The sequence below is a fragment of the Python bivittatus genome, unplaced genomic scaffold (genome assembly GCF_059951505.1).
Source record: "Python bivittatus isolate LINGU-HERP-01145 unplaced genomic scaffold, Pbiv_v1 ctg000350_np1212, whole genome shotgun sequence".
Lineage (NCBI taxonomy): Eukaryota > Metazoa > Chordata > Lepidosauria > Squamata > Pythonidae > Python > Python bivittatus.
The window spans coordinates 31,002,382-31,021,871 of NW_028277074.1; the positions used below are offsets into that span (position 1 = coordinate 31,002,382).

At 37.9% G+C, this 19,490-nt stretch overlaps 2 protein-coding genes across 5 annotated transcripts in view; one reads left to right on the top strand and one right to left on the bottom strand.

The window, feature by feature from the left end:
• The window catches only part of KLHL15 (kelch like family member 15), a 34,598-nt gene extending 27,349 nt beyond the window's left edge, over nt 1–7,249 (top strand). For all 4 annotated transcript variants that reach the window (XM_088144822.1, XM_088144823.1, XM_088144824.1 and 1 more), the window contains one exon: nt 1–7,249. In XM_088144822.1, the coding sequence (XP_088000948.1) occupies nt 1–1,110 (1,110 nt within the window). In that variant the 3' untranslated portion in view covers nt 1,111–7,249.
• CUNHXorf58 (chromosome unknown CXorf58 homolog) overlaps nt 7,249–19,490 on the bottom strand; it is a 25,001-nt gene continuing 12,759 nt past the window's right edge. The window contains exons 5-8 of the mRNA XM_088144829.1: nt 18,878–19,009; nt 15,091–15,320; nt 11,618–11,762; nt 7,249–8,562 (exon numbers count right to left, since the gene is read on the bottom strand). Coding sequence (XP_088000955.1) covers nt 8,416–8,562; nt 11,618–11,762; nt 15,091–15,320; nt 18,878–19,009 — 654 coding nt within the window. The 3' untranslated portion in view covers nt 7,249–8,415. The remainder of the gene's footprint in view (nt 8,563–11,617; nt 11,763–15,090; nt 15,321–18,877; nt 19,010–19,490) is intronic.

Consider the following 19,490-nt stretch of genomic DNA (forward strand, 5'->3'; position numbering starts at 1 on the left):
GTGAAAACTTCAGAATTTTATCGTTATTCCCGACAGTTACGGCATGAAGTGGAGCAGGCTATGAATTACTTCCACAGTGTGCATCAACAGCCTTTGATGGAAATGAAATCAAATCGCATTCGTTCTGCCAAACCCCAGACTGCAGTATTTAGAGGAATGATAGGACACAGTATGGTAAATAGCAAAATCCTCCTCCTGCACAAGCCAAGGGTCTGGTGGGAGTTAGAAGGCCCACAAGTACCTTTAAGACCAGACTGCCTTGCTATTGTTAATAACTTTGTATTCTTATTGGGTGGGGAAGAGTTGGGGCCAGATGGTGAATTTCATGCTTCCTCCAAGGTGTTCCGATATGATCCAAGGCAAAACTCTTGGTTGCGAATGGCAGATATGTCTGTACCACGGTCAGAATTTGCTGTTGGTGTTATTGGAAGATATATCTATGCAGTAGCTGGAAGGACAAGAGATGAGACATTTTATTCAACTGAACGATATGATATTACAGAAGATAAGTGGGAGTTTGTAGATCCTTATCCAGTCAATAAATATGGACATGAAGGAACTGTTCTTGGTAGCAAGTTGTACATCACTGGTGGAATAACGTCGTCTTCTACATCCAAGCAGGTGTGTGTGTTTGATCCCAGTAAAGAAGGGACTGTGGAACAGCGAACAAGGAGGACTCAAGTAGTGACTAATTGTTGGGAAAACAAGTGCAAAATGAATTATGCAAGATGTTTTCACAAGATGCTTTCTTATAATGGCAAACTTTATGTTTTTGGAGGTGTCTGTGTAATCCTGAGAGCCTCATTTGAGTCTCAAGGCTGCCCTTCTACAGAGGTTTATGATCCAGATATTGATCAATGGACAATTTTGGCTTCTATGCCAATTGGTAGAAGTGGCCATGGTGTGGCTGTTCTGGACAAACAGATAATGGTTCTTGGAGGCCTTTGTTACAATGGTCACTACAGTGATTCAATTCTTACTTTTGATCCTGAAGATAATAAATGGAAAGAAGATGAATATCCAAGAATGCCCTGCAAACTTGATGGTTTACAAGTTTGTAGCCTACATTTTCCTGAGTATGTACTGGAACATGTTAGACGTTGTAGTTAAAACAAAAGACTCAAGAAGAAAGTATTTATAATTCATGAGAAAAGCGGAGTAGGGGAAAGAAAGCAGATTAAATTTCATTGTCCTGTGTAATATACATCTTAATAAAGAGAAAAAAGTGTACAGGAATGCATCTACAAAGTTTATTAGGAATGCCAATAACTGCAGTTTCATATTGATTAATTTTTTTACATATTATCGTATGATCTGAGAGAGGGGAAAATAAAAGTTGTTCTTCCATTTTATGTGTTGTAAACCCATATAATAGACACACACGGACACATTTCTCTATAAGCAAAAACTTTATGGTTCAGAACTTACTGGTACATACTGTTTTTGAAAGACGGTTTAAAAGCAAATGTATTGTGAATTTTAATTTTTTAAGCAGGTTAAAATTTCAGCACCCTTACTAGAACAGATGTTCTCTTCTAATACAGCAGTGAAATGGGCCTTTTGTTTTATGTACATTTGTTCTTTTGATACTTCTTTTTCACTTTTATGCCCCCTTGAACAAATTTGACACATCACATTTTGATATTGGTCACAATTTAAAATAGTTTTCTATTTTTTATATGATTTTCCTTAATTTTATGCAATAGTTCCAGTCAGTCTGCCGAAAAATAAGTTTCTAAAAATAACAATTTTTTACAAAAATTCTAGACTGCCTTTGTTTTAATTGTTTGTGAATAAAATTTATGTATACAAACGTGAATACGCTATGGTCAAGATAAAATGCATATTTTTATGTGCAGCTAAAAGTCTATTTTTACTAGTACACAGATATCAGCCATATCTGTAGAATTTTAGCTGTAATGGTATCCTTTCATATGTACATTCATTGGATAACTGTCAGCTTCATTCCCATTAATGTAATATGTGTTTGGTATATGCTGATTGATGCAGTAACATTTGAACTCCTTTTAATGCAAATAAGGAAGAAAGTGAACCTACTTGTATGTGTGTACTTTTTTAAGATACATCAGTTTATCTTCTTAGTGCTTTGCCCCTGAAATACCTAACAGAAATGTGTATAATAATCACAAAATCTGCTCTCTCTGAGCAGATAATTTTATCCAGGTATTATCAGCTGCTGGCAAAACAAGTTCCTTGCACTGATTAAGCTACTGTCTTTAAAAGCAGAGATTTGACTGACCCAGCATTATTTCAGCAAACTGGAAAATACTACTGGCTTCTCTATTCTTAAATAGGATGGCTGGCAGGGGCTGGGACCCTGTATCCCTTGAAATTTTGTTGAACCACAACACCCAACCTCAGTCAGCATGGCCAGTAGTTGTAGTTCAGCAATATTTGGAGTTCCCCACCTCTGGCTAATAGCATGTTGTTAAAAGCACTTTCTAAATGTGTAGATACAGTCTGAAAATGAGTGATATCACTGAATCTGAACAGAAATCTGAATTGATATTGAACTTTCACTATTTCTTTTAAAGTAATGTGGAAATGTGAAAAATAATACTTGACAATTTGAAACTTGCTGACTCTGGGCAGACTGCTGAGATGGTTTCATGAGACACAATTGCTCATGTAAAAGAGAGAGATATAAACTGCACAATTTTATTTCAGCATTTCTCATTGGAAATCTCTGTAGAACAAGTATATGCTATATTCTGGGAGTTTAAAATCATGCATGTGATAAGTTCCCAATTTGTATTGTGTTAAACAGTAACATATTTGACTGAAGTAAATGAGGCTCTAATGTTTATATAATTGTACCCTTTCCAGACTCTTCTCTCTGAAATATAAATTCATGGGGCAATATTACTTTGTGATTATCTCAAAGATCATGAGTATAATTACCCCAATAATAATATGCTATATTTACCGAGGTCATATTATATTAAAATGAAAGCTAGACCAAATTTTTCCATTAGTTTCTTGCGCACAGCCAATATTTGAATGTTCATAAATTGCATATGTTTTTGAAAAAACCATCATACTAGCACAAATTCAAATGCATGTTAAACCAAAAGTGATGCTATTGTTCTGTGTAACTTATGTTTACTTCTGCAGAAGTATATTTTTAATGTAAACATTGGATAGTTACTAACCTTCCTAAGATGCAAACAAAGCTAAATTCTGTAATTGGCAACTTCATAAGACAAAACACAATTTGTGTGCCAGGGAAAATGTAGTGGCAGAGACCAACAGAAGCATATTCTGTTCTGCTCTAAGACAAAACAACCCTGCCGAGAATAGGTCTGAAGCTACAGTACTGTGCAAAAGTTTTAGGCAGGTGTGAAAAAATGCTGTAAAGTAAGAATGCTTTCAAAAATATATATTGTAATTGTTTATGCTTATCAATTTACAAAATGCAAAGTGAGCGAACAGAAGAAAAATCTAAATCAAATTAATATTTGGTGTGACTACCCTTTGGCTTCAAACCAGCATCAATTCTTACACTTGTACACTTGCACAAAGTAAGGGATCTTGTAGGATTAGAGTCAAGTGTATGATTAACTAATTATACCAAGCAGGTGCTAACCATCAATTTCATATGCAGGTTGAAACACAGTCATTAACTGAAACAAACAGCTGTGTGGGAGGCTTAAACCTGCATGAGGAACAGCCAAACTCTGCTACTAAGGTGAGGTTGTGGAAGACAGTTTCATGTCACAGATCATACACCATGGCAAGCCTGAGCACAGCAACAAGACACAAGGTAGTTAGACTGCATCACCAAGGTCTCTCCCAGGCAAAAATTTCAAAGTAGACTGGGGTTTAAAGATGTGCTGTTCAAGCTCTTTTGAAGAAGCACAAAGAAACGGGCAACTTTGAGGACTGTAGGCGCAGTGGTCAGCCAAGGAAACTTAATGCAGCAGATGAAAGACACATCATGCTTACTTCCCTTTGACATCGGAAGATGCCCAGCAATGTCATCAGCACAGAACCGGCAGAAACCAGTGGGACCCAGGTACACCCATCTACTGTCCGGAGAAGTCTGGCCAAAAGTCTTCATGGAAGAATTGCGGCCAAAAAGCCATACCTCTAACATGGAAACAAGGCTATGCGACTCAACTATGTATGAAAACAGGAACTGGGTTGCAGAAAAATGTCAGCAGGTGCTCTGGACTGGAGTCAAAATTTGAAATATTTGGCTGTAGCAGGAGGCAGTTTGTTTGCCGAAGGGCTGGAGAGCAGTACAATAATGAGTGTCTGCAGGCAACAGTGAAGCCTGGTGGAGGTTCCTTGCAAGTTTGGGGCTGCATTTCTGCAAATGGAGTTGGAGATTTGGTCAGGATCAATGGTGTCCTCAATGCTGAGAAATACAGGCAGATACTTATCTGACAACAACCCCAAACACACAGCCAATGTCAGTAAGAACTATCTTCAGCGTCAAGAAGAACAAGGAGTCCTGGAAGTGATGGTTTGGCCCCCATAGAGCCCTGATCTCAACATCATTGAGTCTGTCTGGGATTACATGAAGAGACAGAAGGATTTGAGGCAGCCTACATCCACAGGAGATCTGTGGTTGGTTCTCCAAGACATTTGGAATAGCCTACTGCTTAATTCCTTCAAAAACTCTGTGCAAGTGTACCTAGAAGAATTGATGCTGTTTTGAAGGCAAAGGGTGGTCACACCAAATATTGATTTGATTTGGATTTCTCTTCTGTTCGCTCACTTTGCATTTTGTAAATTGATAAACATAAGCAATTACAATATATATTCTTGAAAGCATTCTTATTTTACAGCATTTTTTCACACCTGCCTAAAACTTTTGCACAGTACTGTATATCAGTTGGTATATACCATCAGTAGTTCCTGAATGAATAAAATAATTCTGCTCAGCAGCATATTAATCTTAAGTGTGTGTGTGTTCATTCTCCCATTTTGCTATAAACCCATTCATTTCTATACAGGTAGCCCCCAGGTTAAGAACACCAGGTTTAAGAATGACCCATAGTTAAGAACAGCCTATTGTAGCAAAATTTTAGTTAAATACACAATGATTCAAATTATTTACACAATGCTACTTATACAGTATTATACAATAATGCTGTTCCAGCTTACATACAAATTCGACTTAAGGACAGACCTTGGGAACAGAACTTGTTCTTAAACTGGGGGCTACCTGTATTGGTATATGGAGGGAGGAAAGTGTAAATGCAGTTTAATGCACAGCATATTTCAAGATATAAATGTTTTTATAAAATATGCCAAAATGTGTCTACATGTGCAAAGCTGATAAATTAAAGGCATATTTACTCTAGGAGCACTTTTAAAACAATCCTTCATTTCCATATCTGAAACAAAATAATTTACATACTATGTAGCCTGATCAATACCTAAATCATCTTGGGTATCATATAGAAGAGTTTAAAAAAGAATTTATCACTGAGGGAATAGTAAAGTTATGAAATACATTGATATATGTTTGAATTTATGAATTTTCTCATAATAAGTTATTTGAAAAGTTACATTAAATGTAAGGCAGTGAAACCAGTTATTTAAGATTCTGTGGTGCTTGTGATTTTAATCACTATTTCTTATTCCACTGTAATACAAGAGCCTGGTTCTATGCACATTTAATGGGAAGTTAGCTCAAATGAGTTTACAGTCCTTGGGCTGATACATAAGTTAGCCTACATAGGATGTCAGCCTTATGTTGTTCAATCCTGCTCTTATGTACACTGGATAAAAAAAACAATGTCCGTCTTAAAGTGAATTTTGCTGTTCTTGTTTCTTTGATTAAAAGGCAAACACTTTCTGCTTATAAATGTCAGATGTTTTCTAACCTATTATCTTCCTTTAGTTGATGATACTATTCTAAACTCTACATTCTTGAAATTCTTATTCATATGAACGTAACTTAAAGATACAAGAGAAAAGAATGTAAGAATGTAGCAGATACATCAAATTACTCACTCTTTTGGTATTAAGAATTACAGTCTTTGGCATTTCTCCATCCATGTCAGTCTTACAACTATAATTTATTGGTTCCTGTGCTCTCCTAAAAAGCTCACTATTTGGTTAAAGGCATTTTCATTTGCACTGGTAATTAAAATGCCAACTTTAGTGCCAAAATGGAAGTGGAAAAAAACATGAAAACGATTTTTAGAGGATTTAGGCATAATGCACTAGACTAAGGCCTGTGCCACTTGGGAGGCTACATACATTAGGTATAAGAAAATAACACTTGGGAGTGTTAGAAGGAAAAAAAAAAAGACTCTTAGGGACAAATGGCTCTCCAGAAACCCTAGTATCTTGCAGCAATTAACTAATGTTTACATGTGCTTTATAAATTATTTTTTAAAACATCTTACTCTAGAAAGCCTGTTCTCTTATGACATGTTCATGTTGATGCAAATTAATTGTGAATAATATTTCTCATACTATCCTAGTGGAGGAAAATAATACAACTAGAATGAGAAGGATACCACTTGAAAAAAAAAGGCACCAAATAAAAACTTAGAGCATGATTTGTATGTCCATTTCTTATGCCAGGTTAGTGAGTTCTAGAAGAAAAGTGATTTGGTCACACTTAAAACCATAAAAATCACTAGGCTAACCTCATAGAGCTCCATCACTGCTAGTTTTTTATTTATGTCATGGAGTAGTTGAATGTGAAAATTCTGTATTTTCTTATCACATAAGTTATTGATGTTCTGAAGACTTTTATTCTTTAATTCCATTTCTGAAGTGAGAATGTTTGTACATGATTCAACAATATCACTCCTACTGTGGGTATAAACAAGGAAAGGAAATAAGGGCCAATATTTGAAAACAAAATTTGCTTAAAGTTCTACAACCAGAAAACATTTTTCCTGTTTTGTGGCATCATAGTAATTGCAAGGTTTATACAGCTATTGTAAAAAGACAATACATTTGAATGATCAGGAGTAATTATTCTGAATTACATTAATATGTCTTAATTAGGATTAAATTTCAGATATAAGTTTTATAACTAGAATTTCAAATACTATGCCAAACAAATTTTGAGAATCTAGTAATAACAAGTTAGGAGCTGCTGTTGCAGGGTTATTATTTATGCATAATCCAATGTTGCTTTGGAACATATCTGAAAAATGTTTGCATGTTAATTTGAAGTTACCTTTGAATTGTGCTACAGTAAATTGGAATACTTTGCTCAAATAACTGTGCAGTTCTAATAATTTTCCTGAAGCAGTTGTGAAACTACAAACTTTTAAATTTTTTCAAAAGCATTTTTTTCCTTTCTACTTCTTTGCAAATGTTAATCTTACTCATCCTGTGAATGCATTATGTTCAGTCATGCATATATATTCTGTTTTTAAGCAAGGTGTAAAAATTGTATATAAATAAGAATGTAAATAAAATATTTTTAATTTTCATTATAGCTTTTCCATTCTTTTCGTTCTTTTGCCATTATTATGCCTAAAGCTTCACATTCTTAAAGTCATATATATTGGCTTACTTGTGAAAGTATTCAGTAGTTAAATGCTGAGCTGAAATGCAAATATAATAGTTTGGGCCAGTTATAAATTTTGACAATCTAATGAAATTTGAATACGTTAGAGCCCTAATAACTTTGATGGGAGAAAATAAGCGGGCTATACTTTCTCTTTGAAAGCAATATTTAAAAGAGCTTAGTTTTGGCTACCTATTGTCCACTGATATACTAAAACTAATTTACTATGGCTGTGCAAAGCATTTAAAAGAATTGTTTCATAATTTGTATTAGAGACATTTTATTTTGCAAAATTTTTATAGCACCCTTATTGACTGAAGGAATTACCTCTCTTCAAAGCATTATACTAGTGACAACCTTTGCAAGGCCCATGTGACTTTTTTGAAAGCTGCTCCCAGATATCTTACATAAGCACGCACAGCCTTTATGTTTTTCTGGTAGACTAAGCAGAAGGGTTGCTGTGCATGCATGCAGAAACAACTGGAAGCCACTTTTGAAGCAGCTGTGTAAGTCTTGTGAAAGACTTGGTAATTTCAGTACTTCAAAGGTGCTTCTTTTACTAATGCGTACTGTGAAGCACCTCTTCAGTTACCCTTAATATTTATTGGCCTCTTTCTATTATTTCCCATCTAAATGTCTCAAGTTACTACTTGTAAGGATGCACATGCTGGTTGGCTACACCATTTTATTCTCATATAATATCACATCTTTCTATCAACAATAACTTGCTTTGTTAGGAATTTCATGAAGCCAGAGAACTGTGCATATTCATCCTCTGCCTCGATTGTGTCTGCAACACACACACGAAGAGCAAAAAACTATATGGGGAAGAACAATTTCAACTCTTGCTGCAACCATATGATTTAAATGGAGAAAGCTTGAAGGAAAAATAAATTTATCACTGATTAATCTTCCCAAATATCTTCAGTTTGGAGCGATCTGGACCAGTCATAAAGCATTACTGCTTCTTGCTCCCAGTCTTCATTAGCAAATAGACTTCGGGGGCTTGGATCTCCAATGAAATGATCACTCAAAGAAGGACTACTTAGGTCCTGAACAGCAAAATATAAAAACAGCAAAAATATAATTTGAAAGTTAATCCAGTGTTATACATTTTAATCAAAATTCTTGTTTTGCACAGGTATTTAATACAAATGCAGCTATCTACCTTGAGGATTCAACAGAATCTAATGAAATTGCAGTTTTTCAAGCTTTTGATCAAAATTAAGCACATTTCTTCCCTCCAGAATTAAACATGCTTTGAACAATATATCCTTTAGAAAGGCAGTTGTCTTGGATATAGGATTCGCACGGCCACTACAGCTGTGGATTTAGATTCTTAATCTCCAAACAAAGTATTAGATTGAAGGGTGTTTTTCTTTTTAGTAAGTACAAAACAACTAGAAAGGGTAAGCATGCAAAGAATGTCTTTGGCCTTCTTTCCAACTCCTTTAACCAGCAGTGGTCACATACGCATCTTTTTCTATGTAACAAAACATGTTGCATGTGTGTTTGTGTGTGTACTTCTGCTTTCCCCTTGTGTTACAGCTGTTGTGCTTGTATGTATGCACTGGGAAGCACAGGGTGAGTTTCATATGTTTTGATCTGGCTCACATGATCAGAAGAAGACGGGCGAAGGCCGGCTTAAAATGGAACTGTGAGCAATATTCTGAACCACTGCCCAACTTTTACCACAAGCAGCTCCTCTTATCCCATGACTGCAAATTGTCTTCAGATGCCTTTGAAGAGATTTTGTCAAAGGCTTTTTGAAAATTCAAAGATAGAATGTCATCCAGATGCCTGCTGACACTTTCAAAAAATTAGATTGGTGAGACAGGATTTTCTTTTGCAAAACCATGCTGATTTTCTTTCAGCAAGACTTATTTGCCTATGTACTAGGTTTTTCTTAGATTACTAGTTGTATTAATTTGGATGGAGCAGATGTTCAGGTCACCAGCCTATAATTTCTTGGATCTTCCTTTAGACTGTTTTTAAAAATTGGTATCAGCTTGGCTATTTTTCAGTTCTTTGTAATGCAGATTCCTATTACCAAATATGTAATGTTCTCCACATATGTACTACTTCTTGGGGTGTATTTCCTTTGGAATCTGCAAAATCCTTTACTTTTTACATTTTTTATTTAAAACTCAATTTAAAAATAAGAAAGGCTGCAAGCAAATCGCTAGTTTCCTGCATTGTTATTATTTCCAATAATGCCTTTGGACCCAAAATGGGTCCCATAAACTTTCTTAGAAAATAAAAATAACAGGTGGCTGCAGCTCAAACAATTTTATTTGAAATTGTGACCACCATCCCGGGAAAATGACTTTTGGATTTGGGCGGTATCCTAGGTAGGGGCTAGAGGGGATAGAATATGGCATAAACATTTCCTTTGTAGCTGGTTATGTTCTCTAAAGATAGCCAGTGTGCTTTCAAAATTCCAGATATGCCCGCTAGTCCAAATTATTGAGGCCCCCTTGCCTGTCTATATCATTGTGAATATCTGCAAGTGTGATGGACTGGAATGGAGGAAGGGGGGTGAAAACGGTGCTCTCGTCTCCAGAGCAATGCTCTGGAGATAAGCAGAGAAAGCTGGCACATCCCTAAACATTCCAGAAGATAGTAGAGACTTGTCCCTGGGAACTACTGGTCAGTCTGAGAAGATTGATGTCAGGCCTAGCCCAAGGAACTCCCGGAGACCGTGCAGGTTCAATCAGCAAGGTTTATTAGCTAGCGCTTATTTACAGAATCTTCTCAGACTGACCAGTAGTTCCCAGGGCCAAGTCTCTACTATCTTCTGGAATGTTTAGGGATGCGCCAGCTTTCTCCACTTATCTCCAGAGCGTTGCTCTGGAGACGAGAGCACCGTTTTCACCCCCCTTCCTCCATTCCAGTCCATCACAGCAAGTCAGGTTCCGGGAGACTGGATCCTGAATGCTTTTCAGTATATCAATTCATTTATTTTATATCCCAGTCTCACAATCTTGTATATCTCTTTCATTTATATCCTGCATGACAGGACAAAAGAAACTATTGAACTTAGGAAAACTGCATATTTCAAAGTTATAATAAATGAAGCTGTGTTTGCCAAGAAAGGAGAAGAGAATGTGTGGACATGTTGATGTTACTGAAACAATAAAACATGGTCTATCAACTTAACATTTTATCTGAACCAGGCCTATATAAAACAGTCTAATTATCAAGTAATCAATCCCACTGAAGTCAGAGTGATTTCCTTTCAAGTAAAGACCATGATTATAGACTGAAAGGTTAGTTTTTAAACCTCTGAGACAAGATGAGCTATAAGAAATCTTTGGACAAGTTACATACTTCACTGGACTGATTCTGGAAGGTGGGAACTATTTTCTAATACAGGTAGTCTTCAACTTATGACCACAATTGGGACCAAAACTTCCATTGCTAGGCAATGTGGTTGTTAAGCGAGTCGCACACAATTTTACAACCTTTTTTGCTGCAATTGTTAATTGAATCATCATGATTGTTAAGCAAATCCAGCTTCCCCCATTGACTTTGCTTGTCAGAAGCTGCCTGGGAAGGTTGCAAATGGCGATTGTGTGACCCCAGGACGCTGCAATCGTCATAAATACACGCTGGTTGCCAAATGCCTGAATCTTGATCACATGACTGTGGGGACGCTGCAACAGTTGTAAGTGCAAGGACCAGTTGTAAGTCACTTTTTCCAGCTCCGGTGTAACTTCAAATGGTCATTAAATGAATGGTCATAAGTCGAGGACTACCTATAACTAGATCCATAATATGCTCCCAACCATGTTATCACAAAATTCATTGATCAACAAAGTACCACTTTTAAAAATAATTTTTATCAGGTTGGATAATTACAGGAAAAAAATTAGACATAGTAGCTGTTCTGTTCTTTTTTTTTATTTTGATGTGGATAGCATACTTGTATATACATATACAAGTAAGCTATATCCTACTGTTTGAAAGCTCTACTTAAAAAATACAGTTTTCGAAAACCCAGTACTTGACTAAGCCCCTTTAAAACATATTGGTAGACTTAAAGCAATAAGATCTAGCAGTGCTTCTTTGAATACCAAATATTGAGTGTTCCTTATCCTTGCTCACCTCTTCTTCTTTCACAGCTCTGTAAACTTCCTTCATTTTTGCAATCTTCTGCCTAGCTTGATAAGAGCGGCGTTTTGATGTTCTCTGGGCTACCTTTTGTTCTCGTCTTGATAGGGAGGTAGTTATGAGACCAGGTGACAGAGACCTAGAAAAAAACCTATGTTTTGAACACTATTTTCACAGATCCTACAGTGCCAATGGCACAGTGGATGTGAAATGTCATTATAGAAATATGAAAGTAAATGCTGTGAAAACGATTATTTTTGTGCTCTGAAGCTTGAGTGTATGTAGCAACAGTCATTGGCTTCAAAATGGTGGGCATGGCCAGGTGACTGAAACCCCACCCCTTTTTATGTACATGCAGTGCACATAAAAAGGGTGTGGCCTCGATCACAAAGTTGCACCAACCATTTTGAAGCAATGTCACTGCAGACACTCCTGGAAGGTCATGTTGCTGACCTAATTTTTTCTCCCTAGTGAGGAACTTGAGTGCAAATGTATATTGCTATTGCTGTCTCCTCTCTCACTTTGGTAAGCAGTCACTAAGTGAATTCTATACATCTTCTCAGAAGTAGACATGTTACAACTTACTAATAATATCAAAGACACTATTTTTTCCCAAATGATTACCCATGAATTGGAGAATCATACATTTGATGAAAATAAAGAAATGGGCAAGAAGTGCAAATATTTCTGGATACTTGAAAACTGTGGATGTCTTTAAAAATAAATAAGTTCTGAAGATAAGTTACTGTTTAGGAGGCCTTGGTTATTTATTTATTTAAGATTATACAGACATTCAATTTGCAAATATGCAACTTTGGGCAGTGTACAACCATAAAACATCACAATGTCAAAAAAAAAACCCACGAATCCAATAATGAAAACAAGTAACACAATTGGAACATACAGTATATTCAACCTCCCCGGATGAAGCCATCTAACATCCTGGTCCCAAAGCCTGAAAGAACATCTAGGTCTTCAAAGCCTTCTTAAAGGCTAACAGGATTGGGGCCAGTTTGAATCTTAAAGGGGAGATCATTCCATAGGGCAGGTGCCACAAATGAAAAGGAATGTATCCTAGGTCCTGTCAGAATGCATTGCTTTAGGGTTAGGGAGCTGTAGCCCACCCACTCTGTTGGAGTGCTTGGGATGCATGCCATTAAGAGCTTTATAGGTGATGACCGGTACCTTGAATTGCACTTAGAAGCCTACTGGGAGCCAAGACAGCTTGCAAAGCAAAGGTGTTACATGGGTGTAGTAAGGTGTATCCATAACCCCCTGCACTGTTAGTTTCTGGACCAGTTGGAGCTTCCAGATTGTCTTCAAGGGTAGCCCCATGCAATAATCCAATTGAGAAGTAACTACAGCATTAGTGACATTGAGCAGGGTATCCCAGTCCAGGAATGGTTGCACTAGATGCAGTTGTGCAAAGGATTTCCTGGCCACAGCTTCCACCTACTCATTGAATGTAAGCTATGAGCCCAAGAGAACCCCCAATACTATGGTTGATGGTATTGAAAACTGCTGAGAGGTCAAGGAGGGCCAGGATGGATGCATTACTCCATCCTCTGCTTTCCATAGGCAATCAACAAGTGTGACCAATGCTGTTTCATGCTATGTCCTTGTCTGAATCGAGACTGAAAGGGGGGTTCTTTGCCTGCTGAATGCATATCTTTTTTCATAATAAACAGTTTCTCTCTTTTTTCTTCCCTGTCTAGGATTGGTTTCAGCTGTAGTTGGCAACTCTCACTTGAAAAAGTGGGTAACCTGCATATTATACAAAATTTCTGTATTTACATTTTTTCCTAACTACTTTTCATTTGATAAAGGGGAGTATCTTAAATTTAGGATCATCTTCCTTTTGGATAAATACAATACTATGATTAAAACAATTTTCTGCTTTAACTTTATGTCTGTGCATGAGCTATGGTTGAAATCTGGAAGGTTTCTGGAAAAACATTCTAGAAAAAGTCTAGTCCCCAGACCTGGTATTTCCTGGTGATCTTCCATTCAAATACTAACCAAGCCTGAGTCTCTTTAGCTTGAAATCAACCAGTCCACCTTAATATTTATAGTATAATATTGTAATTAAAATAATGGGCAAATGTAGGACACTGACCATTCCTACAGCAACCTTTAAAATTGTATTGCCTTCCCTTTGTAGTACTAAGAAGACATCAAGATGGCATTAAGATTGTGCTACTAAACCAGCCTTTACCTCTTCTCACCTGTCATAAACAACCATGACCCCTAGCTGAACCAACACCAAATTCCATCTCAGAATCTCAAATAGCATATAGAAAGCTTGCATATAAAACTCATAAACCACAAGCTTCTCTGGAAAAAGATTCAAGTCCTATGAGGAAGTGCGTTAATTATTTTAGATGAGAACATTTGTATAACTGCACTCAATAACAATTAACATTTTACAAAACTGAGACGAGGAAGTCACTTGGATAAGGCAAAATGGACAACATATTCAAAATATAATGGGATGAGATGACTGGCAGCTCATATAGAAAGAACAATGCAATTGGAAACATGAATGATCTTTAACACTTGTTAGGCATTGCATCAATATTCACCAATAAAGTAACAGGGCCACGTTTAGGGCTTATTGCATTGAGTATTTGTAAACACCAAGAAGCCTCATTACTACCACCTGCATATTGTCCATTTCCGTATGAAAGACAATGCTGCAACCTTGGAATTATATATGATTATTTATTAGTAAACCTTTCCCAGTATTTTAAGTGTAATGACATTCTGTACCAAGACTTCCAGGTTCAATTCAAGGTGCTGGTAGTTACCTTTAAGGCTTAGGGCTGGGATACTTATAAGACTGTCTCTCCCTGGTTACATCTACCCATCCTGTTAAATCTGGCAAAAGAGGCATGCTCCAGGTCCTGTCCATCAGGGAGTATCAATGGGTGGGACCCAGGAAGAGAGTCTTTTCTGTTGTGGCCCTTGCCTTCTGGAACATTACCCCTCTGGAGACTTATCCTGCTGGCCTTTTGTAAGGCCTTGAAAACCTAGTTTTGTTGTCAAGCCTGAAGCCCTGGAGGTGAGGAAGCCTGCTGTATGGTTATATTAATTGTTGCTGCTGGTTGTTTTTTTTTCTCAGTTGCTATTTTTGTTATTTATAATTCTGTTATTTACAATTTCATTATATTGTTTTTATCCTGTTTTTAAGTATTATTAGCCACCCAAGTAATGTATTTGAGATGGACAGTCATATAAATTTAATAAATACATACATACATATATACATACATACATACACACATACCCTTGCACATTTTAGTGGGTTTAGGTTTAAGAAATTACAGTGTTTGGGATTATAGTTACAAATAAGAACTCTTCTTCTCTTGGCATTAATTCTTATCTGTCTTTAAACAAATAAAAATAAAAGGGAAGAAAGACATTCCAAAGAATGTTAACAATCAAATATGGCAACAATTAGCATTTACCTAATTTGACAAACAGCAAAGATTTGAGCACGACATGTTTCTTCATTCTGTGGTTTCAGCAACAGAAATGGAAGTTCCGCTCTAAGTCTAGCAGACAGCTTCCCAGACTCTGCATAATCCATGATGTCATACAATATCATTGCTCTAGGAAGATTTTCCAAAGTCAGCCTTCTCCAACAATTATGTCTGCCACCATAATATGCTGGAGTTTCATCCATATGACTGGCATACTAGAAAGTCATAAAGAAACAACATTTATTAGATGTTAATTATAATACAATTAAACTTGGGTAGCTTAATTATATTTATTTATTTATTAAATTTATATGGCCGCCCATCTTATTTGCATGTGACTCTGAGTTATTTGCATGTGACTCTCCATTAAAAACAATTAAAAATTAAAAACTACATTTAAATACAGTAATAAAAAGGCAGAGGAAAGTGGACTCTAAAAATATAACCATTTAATGGGCTCCATACTTCCTTGGAATCCCCAAGCCTTATGGCACATTTAAGTTTTAAGGGCCTTCCAGGAGGCCAGAAGGGTTGGGGCCAATCTCACTTTGGGGGGATGATATTCCAGAGGGTGGGTACAACAGCAGAAAAGGCTCTTTCTGAATCCTGCTAAATGAAGCTCCTTAGCTGATGGGACCAATAACATGCCCCTTCTGCTGGACCTGATGGGATGAATAGATGTAACTGGGGGGAGAGGTGGTCTCTCAAATAACCTGGCCCCATGCACCTTGAACTGGACCTGGAAGCAAACTGGCAGCCAATGCAGCTTGCAGAACAAAGGTGTGACATATGCAGTTCTTGGAGCACACATAACTGCCCATGCTGCTTCAACCAGATACTCTTCAAGGGCAGTCCCATGTAGAGAGTACATTACAGTAATCCATTTGGGAGGTGACTAGGGCATGAGTGACTGAGAGTAGGAACTTCCAATCCAGGAATGGGTACAACTGGGGCACAACATGAAGCTGTGCAAAGGACCTCCTGGCTACGACTGCCACCTGCTCTTTGAGCAGGAGTCATGAGTCCAGAAGGACCCTCAGATGTGCACTGGGTCTGTTTGGGATAGTGCAACCCCATCCAGCACCAAAGATGGTAAATCCCTGGATAAAGAAATTCCCAAAACCCAAAGCCACTCAGTCTTGTCAAGGTTCAGTTGAAGCCTGTTGTTCCCCATCCAGTTCCCCCCAGCCTCCAGGCACCGAGAGAGGACATCAACAGCATCACTTAGCTCATTTAGTGGAGATGTATAATTGGGTATCATCAGCATATTGATGGTACCTTGCCCCATGGTGACGGAGGATCTCATCCAGTGGCTTCATGTAGATGTTAAAAGTACCGAGCCCTGCAGCACCCCACATAGTAGAGGCCACGGGCTGGACCTCTTGCTCCCGATCAACACCGACTAGAACGAGCCTCAGAGGAAGAAAGTGAACCAGTGCAATACTGTGCCGCCCACTCCCAGCCCCTGAAGCCAGCCTAGAAATATACCATGCTTGATGGTATTGAAAGCCACTGAGAGGTCAAATAGAACAAGGATGAAAGCCACTGAGAGATCAAATAGCACAAGGATGAATGCACCACTCACATCCCACTCCTGCCAGAGGTCATCCAAATGCCAATGCCATTTCTGTCCCATATCCTGGCCTGAATCCTGATTGGAAGGGATCCAGATAATCCATTTCATCCAGGATCCTCTGAAGCTATTTTGCAACCACCTTCTCTACAACCTTCCCTGAGAAAGGAAGCATGATCCAATCCAAGGCCATAGCTGCCCTCTCATTCCAAGTGGTGACTAAGGCCTCAGTTGGACTGCGCAGCAGACCATCAGGCTCAGCCCCTAACTCCCTCTGGAACCCTTCTGGGTCCATTAATCACTGGAGGTAGACTGATCTAATAACCTGAATTTGTATATAAATTGGAACTCGTACTTATGAACGGGCTGCCTATTACTAAAAATGGTGGACAGTGTTCTCCTTCCTTAAGGAAACGAACCGCTAAAGCCATGCAATGTTTTCATGAACTGCTGAAAACCGCTGAAAACAGTCTGTATATTAAAAATGCACGGCTTCAATGGTTCATGAAAACATTGCACAGCTTCAGCAGGTCATCGGCTCAAGGAAGGAGAATTTCTCCTGGTTCTCAGCCAGCAACAAGATGTCTTTTATATACAGAAGTACATACACATTTATATCACCAACCATCACACCTCTAATCTCACCAGAGGTATTCTTTATATATTAATCTATGAATACATTAAGCAACAAAGGGATCACTATACATCCTCATTTTCTCTAATCCATGCTGAACAGGTGCTAAACATTCCCTTTATTCACATATAGGCTTAACTTTTATCATACATTGCTTATAATACATCCAGCAAACAAGTTTCTATCCCACTATGTAAAATGTTCCACAATTCTAGCCTAGTCATTTTATGATACACTTTCTCTAAATTAATGAATGTACAATAAAAACATTCATTGTCAAGAGATAAGTCCATAAATATTGACCTTCATTGCTTTCATCATGGTTTTAGTCAGCTGAGTATTTCACATAATGCTTTCTATTAAAATAAAGAAAGAGTAGGCTGTTACCCAAGCTGCATGCAAGATTTTCTGCTAATGGTAGAGACAAAACTGGTCATTTTTGGCTCCCTTTCTAACTAGCAAGATAGTCAATTACGGATTACACTGCAGATATGCTGTTTAAATTCATACCTGGCTTAACAACCATATTAAAAGAATGCTCATCAGAAGTTCAGTTGTAAGTTCCAGGCCTGCAGGCAGGTAAGTGGGGGAGGAAGTGAAGGAGGGTGCAGGGGCAGGGCAGGTACATGAGAGGCATGGAATGGGCCAGGGAGGGGGCACAAGGGTCCAAGGGTGTGTGTGTGAGAGGCGCCGAGGGTCAGGGAGAGTCAGGGAGGATGCGCAAGGATGTGAGGGGGTTGCAAAGCACTGCGCAGGTCGTAGATGGTAAGGGAGGGTGTGTGGGGGGGGCGAGAGGTGGCATGCAGGTTGAGGAGGGTGCAAGGGGGTGCATGAGAGGTGCTGTGAGCGTCAGGGATGGTGCACAGGAGTACATGAGTGGCTAGCACAGCAAGAGCTCAGAGGGACTGGAGGAGGGTGCACAGGTGCTTACTTGTGACCTTCCCTGCCAGCTTCCCCATTGACTTTCTGGAGAAGCTAGCAGGGAAGGTTACAAATGGTAATCATGTGATCACAGGGCACTTGGCAACCAGTTGTAAGTGTGAACAGGTTGCCCAGCACTGAGGTTGTGATCACGTGATTGCAGGGATGCTGGGACAGCCGGAACTCCAAGGACCAGTCGTAACCACCATTGGAATGGTCGCTGACTGGTCGCAAATCGAGGACTACATATAATGAGATGGGTGGGGAATATGTCAGCCATTTTCAAATCTCTGAAGTTGTCAAACAGAATATCAGCACCTGTTTTCTATGGTATTGTCCTAGAATGTAAGATATGAAATGATGATTGTAAGTCACAGAAAAGTAGACTTTGATTTAATATTAGGAAAAAGCTTTTTAACAATAAAAGCAGTTTAACAGTGGAACCATTTATCCCAAATGGTAGGGGGTCCCTTCAACAGAAGCATTCAAGCAGAACTGGTCAACCATGTATTGGAGATGCTTTAATTTGGATTCTGAACTGAGAGTTGGATTGGACTTGGTTGCCTGAATGGACCTTTACTACTCTATGATTTTTTTTTCAAATATATAATCCCATGAGATAGATAAATCTAAGCACTGCTTACTTGTATGTAATCTCTTATTGTAGCAATATCCATTTCATCTGTTATTCCGTGCCTTTTATACTGAAGTTCATCTTGAAGAATCTGATTATAATACGTCCGATATCCCATTAATTTGCAAGCATCAACAGCTGCCTAGCAAATATTATAAAATATAAATAAGTGATAATATATTCTCTAAGGATGAGGTCAGATGGTTAATGGGAAATTTCCTTATTCCTAAAATAAAAGTGCATCTCTTCTTCCCTCACAAATCTATTCCAACATCTTATTCAGCACATCATGGGGAGGCCAATATGTTGAAAGCTTGATAACCCAATATTCTCTCCCATACCATTTTGAAGGAGAGCACTGGGTGAAGTATTGTGATCCAGCCCTTATATGCCCATTTATCTGCTTGTAGAAACCTTTCTTTGTGTTGTTTTCATGCTATGGAATGAAATCCCTTGGAAGTTATATTCAACTTGTACTTCTCTGCCTTTAGAATAGCAACCAAGACGTGTCTCTTTCACCACATTTTAATTATTAATTAATTTTACAGTCAGGTTTACATTTTTAAAATTTTGTGTTCCATATTTTAATTACTATTATTGATGACTAAACAATATTTTACTGA